This window comes from Piliocolobus tephrosceles, chromosome 5 (genome assembly GCF_002776525.5).
Source record: "Piliocolobus tephrosceles isolate RC106 chromosome 5, ASM277652v3, whole genome shotgun sequence".
NCBI classification, from domain to species: Eukaryota; Metazoa; Chordata; class Mammalia; order Primates; family Cercopithecidae; genus Piliocolobus; species Piliocolobus tephrosceles.
In genome coordinates, this window is record NC_045438.1 from 129,675,294 (window position 1) to 129,694,031 (window position 18,738).

An 18,738-nucleotide genomic window follows, 5' to 3' on the forward strand; every position below is an offset into this window, starting at 1 on the left:
ACTAGAAAGGGAGAGGAGCGGGTCTCCACACCCTGTGGCCCTCTCAGCCCTCACAGGGCCTTCTCAGGGTCTTTGAGCAGGTGGATTGCCCGGGGAGGCACTGCGGGAGAGGGGTCTGGGGCAGACTGTGGGGCGGAGGGAGTCTGGGAGGATGCCGGGCCGTGCCAGGGCCGCTGACACGGTTTGGAAGGAGTTGGGAAAGTGGCTGGGAGGAAGGAGAAGCGGGGCAGAAGTCAGCGCAGGGCGGCCGCGGGGCAGCGGGTGCCCTGGCAGAGGGACCCGGGCAGCGAGGAAGAGGGCGTCTCGCTGGGGTTGGGGGAATCCTCTGTAGTCCAAGCCCTCACCTGGGCCTTCCAGCCCAGGGGCACAAACTCTCCAGTCCCTACTCCCCCCGAGGCTTTCGGATGCCCCCGCCAGTGGTCTCGGAGTTTCATTCAAGTCCCAGGGCCCCCCGCCAGGACACTGCGCCTGCAGCCCGCAGCGCCACCCCCCTCCCCCGGTGTCGTCGGGGTCCCTGGGTCTCACCTGGGGGCGGGGGCCGGCCCTGCCCACCACCCCGAGCAGCAGGAACGCGAGGCGCAGCGGGCCGGGGGTGCCGGCCATGGCGGGGAGTTCAGGACTGGGCCATCGCTGCCACCTGCGGAACCGCGTGCGGCGACTGATTCCGGGCGGGTGGCGGGCGGCGGGGGAGGAGCCGGCGAGGGGCCGCCCTGCCCGCGGGAGGGGCCTGGCAGGGTCCCGGTTCTTCCGTCCTGGCCGCCAGAGACCCCTGGGCCCGCCCCGCCGCACCCCTCGGCCGGTCCCGGGCCGGGAGATAGCAGGCACTGCGCTCCGAGCGAGCGCGGCTGGGGATCAGTAAGCGCAGGAGGCGGACACCAGCTCTGAGCGCCGACAGTGCGCCTGGCCGGCGCCTCCCACCCTGGCACCCGGGACCTCCTCCCGGGTCTCCCAGCTGAAGAAAGCCACAGCAACTCCCGCCCATTCAAGGTCCCTCAAAGGAAACTGAGGCCCGACGAGTGGACGAGACTTGTCCAAGGTCACACGGCTTTGCAGGCCACTCCTGGAAAGTATCCCCAGAGCCAGGGGTGACTAATAAGAACTTTTTTTCCCAGGGTTACCCCTTCCCAGGTCCTCTCCTCATTCCCAGGCTCTGTCCTGAAGGCAGGCCCGGGATAGTCAAGGTTGGGGGTGGGGAGACGGTGACAAATGGATCCACAGAGCCCTGACAGTGGGAAGGGTCTAGAGGTTCCCCTCTACCTGGGAACTTCAGCATTGCAGGGCAGGGAGGTATGAGGCTGGAGTCTGCCTTTCTGGAAGCTTCCCTGCCACCTCTTGCAGCTCCAGCCTCCTGCTCTTGTAACCTGTGTATGTGTGATAAGGTGTGCCCATGGTTGTTCCTGCCTTCTTTATCTCTCTCCCTGCTTCGCTTTTTGGGGACTCTGGATTTTTCCTGCTTCTGTTTCCACTCCCACTTCGAAACACTGCAGGGCCCTCAGGTTCCCTTCTTACACCCAACAAGTGGAAAGAGAACGCTAAGAGGGCACTGACTGTATCTTCCCTAATGCTCTTGAGAAGTGGGGATGGGAAAAGAGGATCCCCCACCAAAGAACCTTGATGCCACTCTTAGGAAAGGTGAGTTGTGGCAGCGCCCAGCCTTAGACCTGCCGTGGGGCATGTCGACTAAAGGGACAGGAAGTTTGTGAGAGTAGCTAGTCCTGGGGAGAGAACTGAACTTCTCAAAGTCCTGAGGAAGGCTGGACCTGTCTGAGCCCAGGGAGGGAGACAGCCAGTGGGAGGGGCCCCTGGCTTCCATTCAGCAGGAGAGACCCTCCTCTCCTGCAAGCTCTGGTTCCACCACCTGAGACTCGTTTATTCCCTCCCCTCCCAAGAGGTTGGTCTAGCAGGGACCTTCTACGTATCACTTAGGATTAGGTTGTTCAGCTGGGAGTGACAGGAAATCCCACCCCAAATAACAATGGCATAACCAAGGGCTCTCTCATGTAAAGCAAGGCCAGAGGTTCAGCCCAAGGTTGGAGTGGCGGCTCCCTGATCATCAGGGTGCCTGGATCTTCTAGCTTCCACCATCCTCTGCTCCAAGGTTTCTACCTAATGATCCAAGGTGGCTACTCCAGCCATGATATCCAAATTCCAACTGGCAGGAAGGAGGGATGGGAAGGAGATGGGTGCACCTCCACCCATAAAGACATGTCTTGAAAGTGGCAGCCATCAATTCTACACCCCTTGGTCAGAACTTAGTCACGCAGGCACTCCTAGCTGCAAAGGAGGCTGGAAAAAGCACCCTTTATTCCAGGCAACCATGGGCAAGGTTAAATATTGGGCTTTTATACTCTAGAGGAAGGCAAATTTTTAAAAAGATACTGGAAGTGAGTTTTAGCCACTACTATGTCAGGTTTGGGGTGGAGAGAGGAGAAAGGAAGAGATAGAGAAGCTATTCAGACAGAACTGGATGGAGTCTTTATCATGAATTTATCAACCTCCAGATTACATTGATTCAGCAAGTATCTATTGAAACTTACCACGTGCCAGACACCATTCTAGGTCCTGGGGATACAACTGGTGATGCCGTCCCTATCTTCAGAGAGATTATATTCTAATACAGGAGGGAAACATTAAACAAATAATTATTGGAGTCATTTATAATTGTGATAAGCACTAGAATGATAAGCAAATGCCCCCAGCACTTATAAAGCCATGTTTTCTCTGCCAGGGGGCTTTCTCTGACTTGCAGGAACATTTTTGCATTCAGCCAGTGCAGGGTAGGTACCCCTAGGAGCAGCTGTCAACCATGGATGCACAGGAGTGGATGGATAAATAGCCCATCCAGAGGTGTGTACCACAGTCTCCCAGAGGTCCCCTGTGTGATGGAGCCCAGCTTCCCACAGCAGTTACCTGCTCAGGAATGCACCCTGTGTTGGCTTCATTTCCTCACTTGTCCCACTTTCCCATAGTAGGGTGCCAGTGCTTCCGGGGTCACACCTCGCATCAAAATAAACAATTTGGCTGGGTGCGGTGGCTCACCGCCTGTAAGCTCAGCACCTTGGTAGGCTGAGGCGGGTGGATCACCTGAGGTCAGGAGTTCAAGACCAGGCTGACCAACAAGGAGAAACGCCGTCTCTACTAAAAATACAAAATTAGCCAGGCGTGGTGGCACATGCCTGTAATCCCAGCTACTCGGGAGGCTGAGGTAGGAGAATCGCTTGAACCTAGGAGGTGGAGGTTGCAGTGAGCCAAGATCGCGCCATTGCACTCCAGCCTGGGGAACAAGAGTGAAACTCCATCTCAAAAAACAAAATAAATAAAAAATAAATAAATGATTTGTCCTTAAATCCTCATCTCAGGATCTGCTTCTGGGAGAGCCCAGCTGAAGACAGTGGGCCTATGAGGGTATTTAGGAAGCTTAGGGCCAGTCCCTCCTCTTAACATCTGGGGGTCCAAAAACCTCAGAGTTTGCTGTGATGCTAGGACAGAGTATGGACTCGGGAATAGTTTCCTTCTTTCCCCTTGCTGTTACCAGGGCCTCTCACTCAGGCTCCTTAGAGCAGAGGAAAGGATGAGCTCCGTAAGAGCAGATATTTAATGGATGGCATACTGTTTACTAAACTGTCAGCACCTGTAATCCCAGCTACTCGGGAAGCTGAGACAGAAGAATCGCTTGAACCTAGGAGGCGGAGGTTGCAGTGAGCAGAGGTCATGCCAATGCTCTCCAGCCTGGGTGACAGAGCAAGTCTCCATATCGAACAAACAAACAAACAAACAAACAAACAAAAACCCTTGAAAACAAAGATAACAGCTACTACTTACTGAGCCAGAAGCTGCTGAATGCTTGGTGTACCCTGATCTCATCCAGTATTATGCACAAGTGTTATTGTGCCCATTTTATGGATGGGGAGACCGAGGCTCAGGGATGAAAAGTGAGTTGCCCATAAGAACAAACAGGGCATTCATCCCAGGTCCACCTGCCCCCAGAGCTGGTGCCAAAGCTCCCAATAGGCAGCTGAATTTGTGGCAGCACAGAGGATGCAGGCTGCAGCTCAGCCAGCCTGTCCGGGAGCACCTCCCTCTACAACCCAGAGCTCTGGGTCCTGCTCCTCACCCTTAGGCCCAAGGCTTCTCCAGTGACCCTAGCGTGGGGTGCCCTCAGCTTCCACTAAGAAAACATGGTGTTGAGATTGTCTTCAGAAATAGGAATGGGAGCAACTGATGTGTGCTCCCGAGGAAAAGATGCTGCAAGGCCCATTCCCCAAGGAGGCAGACCTGAGAGCAGGCCACCCGACCCTCTTTTGTCTTCAACAGGAAAGCCTTGTCCCTAGCAGGAAGACCAGGCCAGTGGGCAGGACAGATCCATTTTTTTTTTTTTTTTTTGAGACAAGAGTCTCCCATTGTCACTGGGGCTAGAGTGCAGTTGCATGATCTTGGCTCACTGCAACTTCCACCTCCCAGGTTCAAGCCATTCTCCTGCCTCAGCCCCTCGAGTAGCTGGGATTACAGGTGCCCGCCACCACGCCTGGCTAATTCTTGTATTTTTGGTAGAGATGGGATTTCGCCATGTTGGCCAGACTGGTCTCGAACTCCTGACCTTGTGATCCTCCCGCCTTGGCCTCCCAAAGTGCTGGGATTACAGGCGTGAGCCACCGTGCCCGGCCCAGGACAGATCTTTCACTTGAGAGGAGACAGGAGGAAGAGAAGGAAAAGAGAGAGAGGGAGGTCGTAGAGTGGAGTGAAGGACAGGGAAGGAGAGGAAATTGCTAGAAAAGATAGGTGTCTCTTCTTTTTTTTTTTTTTTTTTTTTTTTTTTTTTTATTTAGACACAGTCTGGCTCTGTCGCCCAGTCTGGAGTGCAGTGATGCAATCTCAGCTCATTGCAACCTCCGCCTCCCGGGTTCAAGCGATTCTCGTGCCTCAGCTTCCCAAGCAGCTGGAATTACAAGCTTATGCCACCATGCCCAGCTAATGTTTGTACTTTTTAGTAGAGACAGGGTTTCACCATGTTGGCCAGGCTGATCTCAAACTCCTGGCCTCAAGTAATTCGCCCACCTCAGCCTCCCAAAGTGCTGGGATTACAGGCATGAGTCACTGAGCCCTGTCAGGACAGGTATCTCTTGCACACATAGTTCAAGTTTCTTTCCAAGCTCCATGTCCCTAAGAAACTCATTTACTTCCCAAAGTTCAAGATCACATTCATCTTCTGAGTGATGAGATGAGGAAAGAGCCAGCATTTTTTCAGCCTGATACAAACACACATGCACACACATGCCTAAACACAGATTTTAGAGTCTAACAGTCAAATCCATCTCAGTCACTTACTGTGTATCCTTAGTAGCACTAAGCCTTGGTATAAAATGGGTCCAATAATAAGAACCAATATTTACCGAGCATTTGCCTTGAGCCAGGCACTGTTTTAGGAGTGTTATATGTGTTATTTCATCTAACGCTCACCATCGCCCTCAGGCTGGCCCTTGCCAGACAGTCTGAAGATCTGCTGCTGAGAGAAGGCAGAGAACTCAGCAGTGGGCCAGGAATCCACCTTCTGCCAGGAGCACCTGGCTGCCAGCAAGTCCTGGGGGCAAAGGAGGGTGTCATGAGAGGATGCCTCTTTAGGTAAGGGCTCCACCCCTCCACCTCCTGCTTCTCTTCTCAGACCCTGCCTTGGGAGCAACCCTGAGTTGTAGAGTGGGATTCTTTTTTTTTAATGGAGTTTTGCTCTTGTTGCCCAGGCTGAAGTGCGAGGGCACAATCTCAGTTCACTGCAACCTCCACCTCCTGGGTTCAAGCGATTCTCCTGCCGCAGCCTCCCGAGTAGCTGGGATTATAGGCACCCGCCCCCACGCCCGGCTAATTTTTGTGTTTTTAGTAGAGATGGGGTTTCGTCATGTTGGCCAGGCTGGTCTCGAACTCCTGACCTCGTGATCCGCCCACCTTGGCCTCCCAAAGTGCTAGAATTACAGGGGTGAGCCACCGCGCCTGGATCATTTTTACCCCAATTTTACAAATAAGGATGCTGATCCCCAGTGCACTTAGGTAACTAGCGTGAGATGGCTTGAGACAGCCCAGGAGAGCCTGGATGCAAACCCCCACAGACCCACACACTAACTCCACATCCCACATTTGTCACCTTGCAGGATAGTTTGACTATCAGAAGCAACACTTGCCCAGAACCTGGCACAAATAAGTCCTAGTAAATGGCAGTGTTAACACCACTGTTATTCCCCACAGCCCTCTGTCTTCCTTGCTGTGGTGCACCGGCTGTGCCAGGTCTCATCCAGGCAGCAAGTACAGCTGCTAATGCCCGGGGCTCTGGTGCAGAACATCACTTCCTGGCTCAGGTGGCTACAGTCAGATCCCACCCACCCCCCGCAAGTCTAGATGGGGAGGAGGTCTGCCAGGGCAAAGGGTCCCTTCCTCTGTGGTGCACCATCGCTGCCCCCCATTTACCAAGCCAGCCAAGGTCACCAGGTGCTGGGTCCTGTCCAGCTCCCAACAGTCAGCTGTGGAGAATTTGCAGCCTCTTGAGCTACAGTGATTACTGCTCTCAAGGGCGGATGCAGCACGCTGTTTTTCTGAAGCGTTACAGCATCATTTTTATAACTGACTTTTCTGTTGTGAAAGAACTCAGTGGGATCACACCCACTTTACTGGGAGGGAAACTGAGTCTCACAAGAGTCAGGGGTTTTGCTCAAGGTCATTTAGGAAGGTGCTGGAAGGGTTTGTACAACTCTGGACCAAAGAAGAGAAAAAAAATGAGATGAGAATGGCAAAGCTCCTCTCTCTTCTCCATATGGGGGCTCTAGCCAGAAATGACTGGGCTCCCGTGCTCTCTCCTGGGAGGGTTTAGTATCAGAAGTGGGGAGAAGGTGAGAGAAAACCCAGGGGAGGGAGGGAGTCATGGGTGGAGAAGTTTGGCAACGGTCATAGAACCAGAAAGTACCTATCAACAAAGATGGTAGCTATTGTGCTAACAGCCACCTGTTCTCTTTTTCTCAGACAAGGAGATTGCACAGCACAGCTGGCTGGATGCTCCCCAAATCTGAGCATACAGTGTATTTTAGTTTCCTGGGGCAGCCATAACAAAGTTCCACAAACTGCGTGGCTTAAGCAACAGAAATTTGTTGTCTCATCGTTCTGAAGGCCAGAAGTCTGGAATCAAAGTGTTGGCAAAGTTGGTTCCATCTGAGAACCATGAGAGAGACTCTGCCTGCCTCTCTCCCTGCTTCTGGTAGCCTCAGACATCCCTGGACTTGTGGGTAGGCCTTCTCCCTGTCTTCACATGGTCATCCCTCTGTGCCCACATTTCTCTTTTGTATAAAAATGCCAGTCAGATTAGGGACCATCTAACAATCTCATTTTAACTTGATTGTTCTGTAAAGACCATATTTCCAAATAAGGTCATATTCTGAGGTACCGGAAATTAGGATTTCAAGATATCTTTTGCTGGTGAGTGATAACTCAACCTATAAGACATCAAGACCACATTCCCAGGTTCCCTTGATGTTTAGGGTGGCCAAGGTAATGTGGAAAAAAGTGACACAGGCCACCTCCAGGCTGGGCCCATAAGACCTTTCACACCCTCTCTTCCTCCATCTACCATGTTGGACACACATAGTCAGTGGAGAATGCCAAAGCCCCAAGGGATGATGGAACCTCAAGACAGAAGGGGCCTGGGTCCATGAATGAGTGTGTGGAGCAGAGCCTCCTGCCAACTCATGTTAGACTGTAGTTTGTTAGGCCATCAAGATTTGGGGCTGTTTGTCATTGCAGTCAGCCCACCCAGACAAGCCCAGTGGCATGTATCCCTGAGCTTATCTGGGGGCAGGGCCAGTTAGTCTAGGCAGAGGGGCTGCTGAAGGTTCCCTCTATGTAGGGGCAATTAAGTAAATGAAGTTCCTCACTCCGGGCCCATCTCCTCCTTTCCTACTCCCTTCACCTTACTCAATGAATTACAGGGTCGGAAAAAGGATTCTGGGTCCGTGCGGCCGTGGCTTCTGGGTCAGGGGAGTAGATTCATTTGTTCTTGTCCATCTGGCCCCAGCTTTTCCCACTTGTCTGCCTTTTTCTCTGGAGGAAAGGTGGGGAGCTGGGGAGGAGGTGTTATGACAGAGCGCACACTGCCCCTTCACAGAATTAAAGCTCTTGTGGGTAAGGAGGAAAAGTACCAAATTTCACACATTCGAAAATCAAATGAAAAAGAAGTGTCACACGAGGCCTTCTTTCTCACTGTCGCCTTTCATCACCTCCGGCATGACTGAGAAACCCACTGAGACCAAAATGAGAAATGAAACCAATGTTAACCCTTGTCTGAAATAAAAGGTTTCCTCAGACTAACATGTTGACTGGCCCAAGCAGCCTCCTTCCCAGAAACTGTCCCAGCTGTTCCCCTCATTGCCCCTCAGACCTTCATGGGGAGGAAAAGAGGCCAGCCAGGCACCCGAATTTTCTCTGAAAAGAATGGCCCTGGAGCCAGGAGTGGGGAAGCTGCTGCTGGCTTTCAGGGACAAGGAGTAGCACCAGCGCTGAGTAAAGATCACTGTAAAGCTGCCTCAGAGTCCCCCAGGCAAGGAAGGAGGAGCTCTAGGGTAGGCAGGATCCCAGGCAACAGGCGGACCCTTGTCTCTGAGCCTTCTGGGTCTCCCTTTCATTCACCACACTCAGGCTAGACAAAATTACCTCCCCTGGTTCCACATAAAGGGAATTTGATAACCCACTCATTCCCCTCTCCCAAATAAAAGAAAACAAACAAAAAATGGAAAATCTGAATGTTTCTGGGTCAACTCCTCTTAACAGCCAGCACCGCCATGCCTTTGTTTTCTGAGTGTGGGCTCAGTGGTCATCTCCAGCTACCTTGGACCTTACGAGTCACATCCAGGATCCAGCTAGAGGGGCAGCCACGTAGGACTGAGCCTGCAGATGTCTCCTACCCCTCCATAGGCTCACAGCCCAAAAGATTTCATTCCCGCCCCAGGTCATTTCTCTCAGTCCCGTCGGACTTGTGATGTGGCAACACATCAGAATTTAAAGCTGGCCTATAGTTGAGGGAAGCTCAGAATTTCCCTCTGTTGCTCTGGTCTGACCTCTAGACCTGGCCTCAGGTGGACTTGCAGCTTTGCCCAGCAGGTGTCATTTTCTAAGGAACCAGTTGCAAAACCAGCTTGAGTTACTTCCTTCTCCGTTCTGAAAGCCGTCGCCTCCAATGCACTCAGTGATGCTCTGGTTTCTGGCTCATTTGCCAAACGGGATAGCAAACAAAGCTGATGAGCCTACCCAGTACCTAATAGCTCAGATGTCTAATCCCCCACCTTTCAGGCCCTTTTAGGGGGTCTCCTAAGGGAAGTGGGCTCACAAAATTAATTCCAAGCATGGTAGTTTTGTGATATGAAAATGCACAGTTTTCTGATGATGCCAGAGAACCTTGAGGCCCTGGAATGGGGAGACTCTGGCAGCTCAGCTGTGGCTGGGGTCTTGGCTATGGTCAACATCAAGACTGAGACTCCAGATCTTGCGGATGCAAGTCTAGAACAAGGAGTGGGGCTCCATCACCAAGTCACCTTGCCAGGTCAAGGATATGAAGATCAAATCCCTGAAGGTCTATCTCTTCTCTCTGCCCATCAAGGAGTTTGAGGTCACTGACTTTCTCCTGGGGGTGCCCCTCAAGGACAAGGTTCTAAAGCTCATGTTTGTGAAAAAGCAGCCCGAGGCTGGCCGGTGGATCAGGTTCAAAGTGATTGTCACCATAAGGTACTGCAATGATAATGTCAGTCTGGGAGTTGAGTGGCCCAAGGAGTTACTCATTGCTGTCTGCAGGACCATCATCCTGCCACGCTCTCCATCAGCCTGGTGTAGGGTGACTACCAGGGGACAAGATCAGCAAACCCCACACAGTGCTCTGCATGGTGACACAGTGCTGCCAGCTCTGTGCCTTTGATGCCACATCCAAGACTTACAGAGCTAACTTCGGGAAAGAGACTGTTCCCCAAGTCTCCCTATTGTGAATACAATGACCTACATCATAGCATCCAGGAATGGCCACCACATGGTGCCTTTACATGGGAACAATCGGTGAACAAACCTGAAAGCAAGCCAACAAACAAAGACCCACAAACACACAGTAAGGGAAATAACTGTGGGGTAGGCTCTCTCGCAGGCTCCCTGCCACTGCCTGGTTTAGAGTAAAGGCCCTGGTCAGGGTGTTGGAAAACCTGAGTTCTCATCCCGGTCTTCTGCTATTCTCCTTTGTCCCCTAAGGCAGAGCACCTTAACTTTCTGAGTCTCAGTTTTCTCATCTGTATGAACATCCCTTCTAGTGCCTACTTACACAATTGTTGTGAAAATCAAATGTGATAATGTGCATAAAAGAACATAGGAAATTGCAAAATGCCAGCTAGATAGAAGGAAATCAGGGTCATGCCCACAACATTCATGCACCTCCATGGTGATAGGTGTCCTGTGCTGCAGCCACACCAAACACTTTCTCCTGGTTTAAGCTCTGCCTGCCTTTGAGCACCTCTGGCCTCAGCTCCTGCTGTCTCTCCTAGAATGCTCTGCTCCCTTATTTGCTTTGGTCAAATCCCATCCATCCTTCATGGCTCCACCTGAAATCTACTTTCTCCAAAGGCCTTCCTTGATCCTTCAAAAGAAAGTCAAGTCTCTCTCCCCTGTGTTCCCATGTCACTTCGTTTTTAGGGCAATGACCACTTTCTGCCTTACATGATGGCTGTTCATGTGTAGTTTATGTTCTCTGCTGTCTTGCCTGTCTGGGGGCAGGGTCCATGCTGTGGTGGTTCTTGCATCTCTCCTAAGGGTGCGTACAGAGCTGACAGTGCACAGGAGGCACGCAGCACCATTCCATTTTGTTGCAATGAATCGGAAAGGACCTCGAGAGGTGATCAATGCCTTCGGGGCCTGGAGGCAGAAGATGAGCAGTCAGGCTCCAGGGACCGGGTCTATTAACATTTTTTGACATAGAGGCCCAATTTCAAAGCCTAGTAATTTTAGATTATATTTGCATTTGGAGGCTTTTAAAGTACCAAAACTTTAGATTTATATCTTCATGAACAGATGTGGAAGAGAAAATCAATTCCTCATAGGAATGGCTTATTCGTTTTTATCTCAGTGCTGAATATTATGCACCAAGTGGCAAATTCATACATAAATTGACCAGAGACATATACATCACAGAATGGCGCCCTGATGAGAATGGAGTGAGGAGTGGGCTGAGCTCCACGTGGCTGGCTGTGGCAGATGCTGCCCATTATGTGTCAGTCAAGTCAGAGTTTCCCAGAAAGATGTTGGAAGCAAAGGCAACTCTGAGTGTTAGAAGAACCCAGACTATTCCTCGAGAAGAAGGGCAACGCTCACACACGTCATTTAGGGGGACATGTGGTATGGCATGCAAGACTGGTGCCATCCTGCCTTTCTGGGGCTGTTAGAAGGATGTCATGAGAAAAAGGCATGGCAGCCCCCTGGCCCTTTCCCACGTGTGCCCTCTGCTTCCCCCAGTGAGCACGTCCCTCCTCCAGGACAGAAGGAAGAGAATGGAGAAACATCACAGATTGGTCCTGAGAGAGGTGCCGTCTGGGGCTGGTGGGGCCCCCCTTCTCTCGCCTGGCATGGCTCCCAGAGTGAATGATGTGAGCAAATGAAGCATGAGCACAACCTCCCTCCTCCCTCCTGCAGGCATCAGTCCCAGGAGCCCTAGGGCAGAGTGGAAAGGTGGGCATAAGGGGCGGGACAGGGCCTGACGAAAAGTCAACCTCTGGGCCAGCTGGCCCCCAGCCAAGTGTTCCATGGGCAGAGGAGGGCCCTGAGGGGAATGCAGGATCCAGGGCCCACTAGGGAACTCCACAGTGGGCTGCTGGTGGCCGAGGACTGGTGTGTGGGCTTCCAAAGAAAGCAGACCAGGCAGAAAGGGCAAGTCTACCCTAAAAAATTCCATAAACATGGAAAAAAACTAAAAGTGACTGCTTTCCCCAAGAGAGGGGATGACACATAATAGACAAAGCTTCTGACGTAGTCTAGCTAAAAACCAAAGAGCTAGTTATCAGCTCTGGAGGGAGCGGGGTTGGGGAGAGAGAGAGGGACAGACACACACACTCACGCAGGAGACACACAGAGACAGAAAGAGACAGAGGGAGACGGGGAGAGGGAGGAGGAGGGGAAAGAGCATTTTCTATTTGTCTCATTCAGGTTCTTATCATGAAGGGACACCGGATGTCCTTTAGGGGGACAATAGAGGAGGAACAATGGAAAGGAAAGGGTTTGCATAATCAGGAAGGACCACACGGAAACCACAAATGACAGATGGGTGTCCTTATCCCCCAGACAGAGGTTGACATCCCCACTCACATGTCTGAGGAGGCTGAGGTTCCAGTGACAGAAACGCCCATGGATTTGTCATCTGGGAGACAGGGACAGAGCCCTCGCATTCATAGCCCCCATCTTGAAGAAGCTGTGAAGATGCAGGGGAATCAGAGGCTCAAGCATCAAATCCCTGCACCAGGTCAGGTGGGGATTTTGCCTGGAAATAGAGAGGAAGTGCTTTAATGAACCAGTCTCTTCCTGGGTGAGAACGAGAGGAGAGGCGGCTCTGTCAGGAGAAACAGGGCGCTGCTGGCACAGCACATGTGTGAAGAGGAATTTCCACACTCCCTGAGGACACCTGTTCAATCAAAGCAGCTTATCAAGAAACAACGGTAACACTGTCACCCTGTCACACCCCACATTCCCAAGAAGGGTGATCTCGCAAGTCCCGGAGGGCTGGAATCAACTGTGAGCTCCTCCTCTCCAGTTTGTTTTTGGGGAGAATAGAATGGGTTAGGGTAATCTTCTATAAGCCAACAGCTTCCGTAAGGAATTGATATTGATTCAGGGTAGACAGAACAGCTTCATTTCTTAAGCATTACTCCAAAGTATTTATGTTCATCTTAGAAGGTTGGATGTAAATCAAGACTTGAGTGTTCAAAACCTTGGTTCCTATCTGCAGTCAAAGCCAGATGCTGGAAAATAGAAACGACGGAGTTGACTAGTTTTCTTTCCACCTGCTGAAGACACAGAAGTAATTTTTCAAAGGCAAAATACAGCTCTATCCCTCCAAAGTTGTGAGGAAGTTCATGACTCTGAGAAAAACGGCGGTTAAGTAAATGGAGACTTTCAGGTTTCAGTTGTCTTTGCACTTGGAGGTCTCTTCAAAATATATCTGGTCACTGTGCTCAGCCTGGGGACTCCTTCAGCCAGGGACCCCCTCTTTCCCAGCCTCTCAGACAGGACAGAAACCACATGTCCCTCCCGTGTCTTGCCCATCATTTCAGACATTCTGGAAAGCTCTCTACATTTCAGGGATATGGAGGCTGTGTGCAGGTGTCAAAAACACTCTTGATTTAAGTTGTTAAGATCCTCTGACGAAAGCATAAAGAGGAAGCAAGGAAAAGTATGTTCATGATTTGTTTTTAAATTAAAGGAGGTGGGGAAAGAAGATGAGAAGAGTATGGAGGAAGAAAGGCAGGACACGGACATCTTCAGATCCCAGGATGTCCTCCCCAGCTGCCGGAAGTGCTGGCTCACAGCTGCCTGGTCGCCTCGGTCCGGCCCCGTGCCCCCTCACCCCATGGGGCACATTCCTGCTCCATAACTCCAGGGGTGGCCGAGGCCTTTGCTGTGATTGCATCGCAGCCCAACCTCTCCCTCTGCCCTGTCCTGCCTCCTTCACTCCCCCGAGAGTGATGCTCCTAAAAACCGTTTCCAGGAAACCTCCTCTACGTAGATCTCCATCTCAGAGGCTTTTTCCAGAGAACCTCACCTAAGACAGAGAGGGAGGAGGGAGGGGACAAAGCTCTTAGTGTTTTTAATGAGTAGATAATTTTTTGTCAAATACAGAAAAGGCACATAAGCCAAAGTGTTTGTCATAGCCCTGGAAAACCCTTGGTATCTGCATTCATTCAATATTAGTGCATACTTCTGGATTTATGCTATATATCCCAACTATACCTAGAGTGTTGTCATGTGGCATCTTTTTATATCTAAAGTAGGATTATTTTTCTAAAACCTTTAAAAAAGGCAGCATTGGAGATTCTATTAGATACCCTGGATTAAGTCACTGAGTTAGTTTTACTATGAATTTTTTTTTCTTTTTTTGGCATTTTAAGTAGAAACAATCTCCATAGTTCCTTAAGTTTTTTTCTTCATTTAGGATAGTGAATTATTTTTTACACTTTTGCTCCCATTTATCCCTTGCTGAATTGTGTTCTTGAAAATAACATTTTAGTTATTTTTTCTTCTTTTTCATGTGGACAAGGTAGCAGCCCTGCACGGGCCCTGTGTCTCAGGACTAAACCCCATGTCTTCTCACTTGGAGTTCAGGGCAACATTCTCCAGCCATGCTCCTTCTGGTTACCATGCAATGGAGCTACTGGTATAGAATCTTCAAGAAAGCCCAGAAAAAGCACGTTAAAATGAACCAACCAATTCTCTTCAAAATCCATGAATTTTAAATATATTTATTTGCATATCACACGAATGCTGATATTTGCCTTATAATCTCTCTTCTATGCACATTTTTCTGTCCATTTAGGTAATGAAAGCTGTTCAAATTAACTAGTCAGAGAAACACAGATAATATTATTTTCTATACACAAATATGAATTTTAGTGGTTCATGCCTTTGGACTGTGGCTTTTTAAAAATCCAGTATTGTCTTACAAAGTACATCAGAAGCCCTAAGCCTATGTTCATCCCAGCTCTGTCACTCACTAGCTGTGAAAACTTGGGCAAGTTGTTTAGTTTCTCTGTGCCTCAGTTTCCTAATCTGTGAAACGGAGATAATATCAGTATTAATTTCATGGGGTTGGTGCAAGGATTACATAAATTAATTCCCATCAAGTGCTTAGACCAATGCCTGGCAAATAGGTACACCACATTATTACTAACTCACGGACCTCACTGGAAGCAACGATGAGCACACAGATATTTAAGTCTCTCTTCAGAGACCCTGGCAGCTATTTATAAGCACAGGGCTAGCAAAATAGCTCTTTTCCCCAAATTTTAATGATATAGGAAACATCCAGCTAGACTCCCCAGTCTATAAACTGCCTTATCTTTAGACCCTTTCTGACTATTCTTCATCTCGGCTCAGTTCCTGAGTCCCCAAATTTTACCTCCATACCATCTTTCAAATGCCTTACTTTGCTTCCATTCTAATTGTCATCTCTGTAGTTCCAACACTCATTTTCTCGATTTTGGTCTAGAAGCCTTCTTGCTGACCTACTCACTTCCATTCCTTTAGCAGTCCAGAACCACCAGTGACTCCCTACTGTCCTTCGTGGCACTCTAGACCCTCCCAACATGGCTCGCACCTGGTGTTCCCTCCTTCCCCATCATTTGCCTACATTTACCAGTCAAACTGGGGTTACTTGCTGTCCATTCATTCTGTCATTCAGTCAATACTTCCTAGGGTGCTCAAAAGCCAGATTCTGCTTTCCAAAAGTTCACGATAGAATGGGGAGATAGATGCACGTAATTAACTCCTTGCATTAAAATTCTAGGATTGCAACCCAGATTACTAAACACAGTTGCAACCAAAATGCAGAAAGCGCAATGAATCTTGCCTGGGGGAGGAGCGAGGGGTCGTTGAAATCCTCAAGGAAGGTGAAGAAAGGATCAGGTGCTATGGGAAGAGCTTTTCTTTACAGCTTTATTGATGTATAATTGAAGTACAATAAACTGCATACATTTAAAGTGTACAAGTTGATAAGTTTTGACACTCATAAAACTATGACCACTATCAAGAAAATGAACATATCTGTCCCTCACATTCCAACATTTTCTCCTGCCCCTTTGTAACCTCTTTCTCCTGCTCCCTTCCTTCCCAGTCCAGCTCTGATCTGCTTTCTGTCACTTTTGGTTAATTTGCATTTTCTAGAATTTTACATAAGCTAAATTATACATTGTGTACTCCTTTTTTGGTCTGACTTCTTTCACTCAGCATAATTGAGATTAATCCAGCTTTAGTGTGCATCATCAATAGTTTGTTCCTTTTTCTTGCAGAGCAGTATTCAATTGCAGGTATATACCATATTTTTTTCATTCATTGACCTGTTGATGGGCATTTGTATTGTTTCCAATTGTTGATTATTCCAATAAAGCTTCTATGAGCACTGGAATGTATGTATGTCTTTGTATGGACATACACTTTCATTTCTCTAGGGTAATACCTGAGAGTGAAATGTCTGTGTCATATGGTAACTACATGTTTTACTCTTAAGAAACTACCCAACCATTGTTTTCCAAAATGGTTGTACCATTTGACAGTGCCTCCACAGCCATGTGTGAAACTTCCAGTTGTTCCACACAAGAGGGTTTTCTTTGATAAGGTAATCAAAGGATGGTTAAAATGTGTGTGATTTTTTCAGAGAACATCAAGAACATCAGAGAGTCAGAGTAGCAGAAGCAATTGAGCAGGTTGAGAGATGGGATGGGTGATAAAGCAGAAATTTTGTTTGAGGCCAGCTCCTAGAGGGCTTGGGTATTTGGAGAGTACATTCCAGGCAATGGAAACTCATTGAAGGCTCCATCTTCTGTCTCTGGACGTTCCATGAGGTTTCCCACCTTTAGACTGTTCTCTCCCTCATGCTGCTCCGTTGCTTTGAACATACCCTTCTACTGTGTTGGTAATATCTATGAAAAGTTGAAGCCCCAGTTGAAATGCTACCTTGTCTTCAAGTTCATCCTCAACCCTGAGTTTCCTTTACCATTCCTTCGAACTTCACCCATGGCCCTGAGTCATCTTGCGCCTCCAATTATGGTGAGTCCCCTATTCATCTGAGGTCTCTGGTGGCAGAGATGGTGCCTCGTTCATGCAACATCATCCACAAAACCAATCCCTTTAGGAAGATATATCTCTCTACACGTTTCTTTTGGTCTTATTTTTATGCAAAGTCCAAAGTAAAGGAACATTTTGAATCAAGGAAGGTATAAATCTCATTGCTCATTTTGCCAAGAGCACAATGAGAAGACGTGGACTGATTCCAAGGAAGAAGAACAATTACTTTGCTTCTCTCCCAGCTTCATTGGCTTAATCATTTTGTCCTCTATCCTTTGCTTTTATGTGCACCAGGTCTCACTGACTCAAGTGGGGAAAATTATGTAATTAGTGAAAGAGCAACAATTTTGCAGAGAAAATGGTTATGTGCTTATGGAATTTCAATTAATGTCAATTAAAATGTCCAAGGAAACCATTTACTGGGCCTAGAGAAAGAAAGCAGAACTGGACCCTGGCAGAACTAGGGACAGCTGAGAAGCATTGACCAGAAAGAAGACCATTTTGAAGCTCTGCCCGGGTGCCTGGTGCCCATCCTTGCTGGACCTTAATGCCCATCTCTCTCTCTCCCTTCTATGTTGACACAGTGCAAAGTAACCAGCAACAGCAGAGAGTTCCCAGGAAATAGCACATGTGTGACTTTAACTGGCCTGATCAATGATCTTTGCCAGATTTACATCTTCTTCACCTCTTTTCCCAGTTTTCCATGAGCTTTCAAGTCACTAGAGAACACTGAACATAACTGTTATTCTTGGAAAACCTATCATGATATCCAGGCATTTCGACTATGCATTTGCCTTCAGTTGTTTTAGCAGCAGGACAGGGCTATCAATAAAACATGTGTGTCTGATTTAGGAACATGCAGCTTGGTTTGCTATAATGTCATGGCGCTTAACTTTCTGTGTCTACCCAGACTGACAGGTGCTTCCAAATTCTAGCCTCAGTTCAGGAGGACATTCTTTCTCGAGAATGCCATCCTTACTTTAGTGTATGTATTGGCCAACGAAAAGTGCTCAAACACTGGGGCCAGGGGCTTGGCTACTTTATTTTTAAAACTGCATTTACCTTTTTTACAGTTCTATGGTTTTGACATTGAATCAATATCAGGAAAATACCAGAGGCCACTGCTTCAATTTGCATTTCATAATGTGTTTTCTACTGTTTGAAAGTACACTAGACTGTGGCAGAGTTTTCTCTGGAGTATTTTCTGTAAAGCTTACCTGGGCTATTGCTTGGTTGCCTGGCTTTGTTTGTCATCAGCATCTCTGATCAAGGTGGCAGAAGGATGAAAGGGAAACAAGGCAACTTGAAACATTCCCTCCTTCAGAATAGACAGAAGGAATGAAGCTCATTCATTTAGCTGCGGGCAGGCACAAGGATTCTAGATGAGAAGACTGGTGGAGACACTTCTTCACTGTCCTGAAGCCGCATGAGCATTCAGTATAGGACCCCATCTGTTTTGTTAAATTGACAATTTCCTTTAGCAGGAAATCAAGGTTCAAACTGAGTTTTAGACTAGCTACAGAATAAGAAATAGCTTCACTTTTTAAAGACTTTGCTTTTTAAGACATTCAGCATGTAACCTAATTTCATTTGATAGGGTTTGTTTTTCCCTTCTCCATTTGCTGCCTAGAAATGTGTTTCATTATCTCCTGCAGAATTGGAGTTGGGAGGGAGAGCTGGAGAGTCTAAGTTCTCTGGGCCTCAAAAGCAGTAAAAATTAAAATAAAACAACATAAAATAAAATTAAAATACATCACAAGAACGGCCATCCCAGTGGATTTTCTGTCTTAAACACTTCATACTGAACAGCTGTACTACTAAGGAGTACTGGCTGGATCTCTTCAGTTTCCATTTCGGAAACACAGAGAGAATACCAAACTCAAAAGAACAAAAGATAACACGTTAGCACAAACA

General features: G+C 48.5%; 1 protein-coding gene across 1 annotated transcript in view; it reads right to left on the minus strand.

Moving 5' to 3' along the window:
- GLP1R (glucagon like peptide 1 receptor) overlaps positions 1 to 657 on the minus strand; it is a 38,394-nt gene extending 37,737 nt beyond the window's left edge. Inside the window, exon 1 of the mRNA XM_023213043.1 lies at positions 526 to 657. Coding sequence (XP_023068811.1) covers positions 526 to 603 — 78 coding nt within the window. The 5' untranslated portion in view covers positions 604 to 657. The remainder of the gene's footprint in view (positions 1 to 525) is intronic.
- Positions 658 to 18,738: the final 18,081 nt, after the last annotated feature.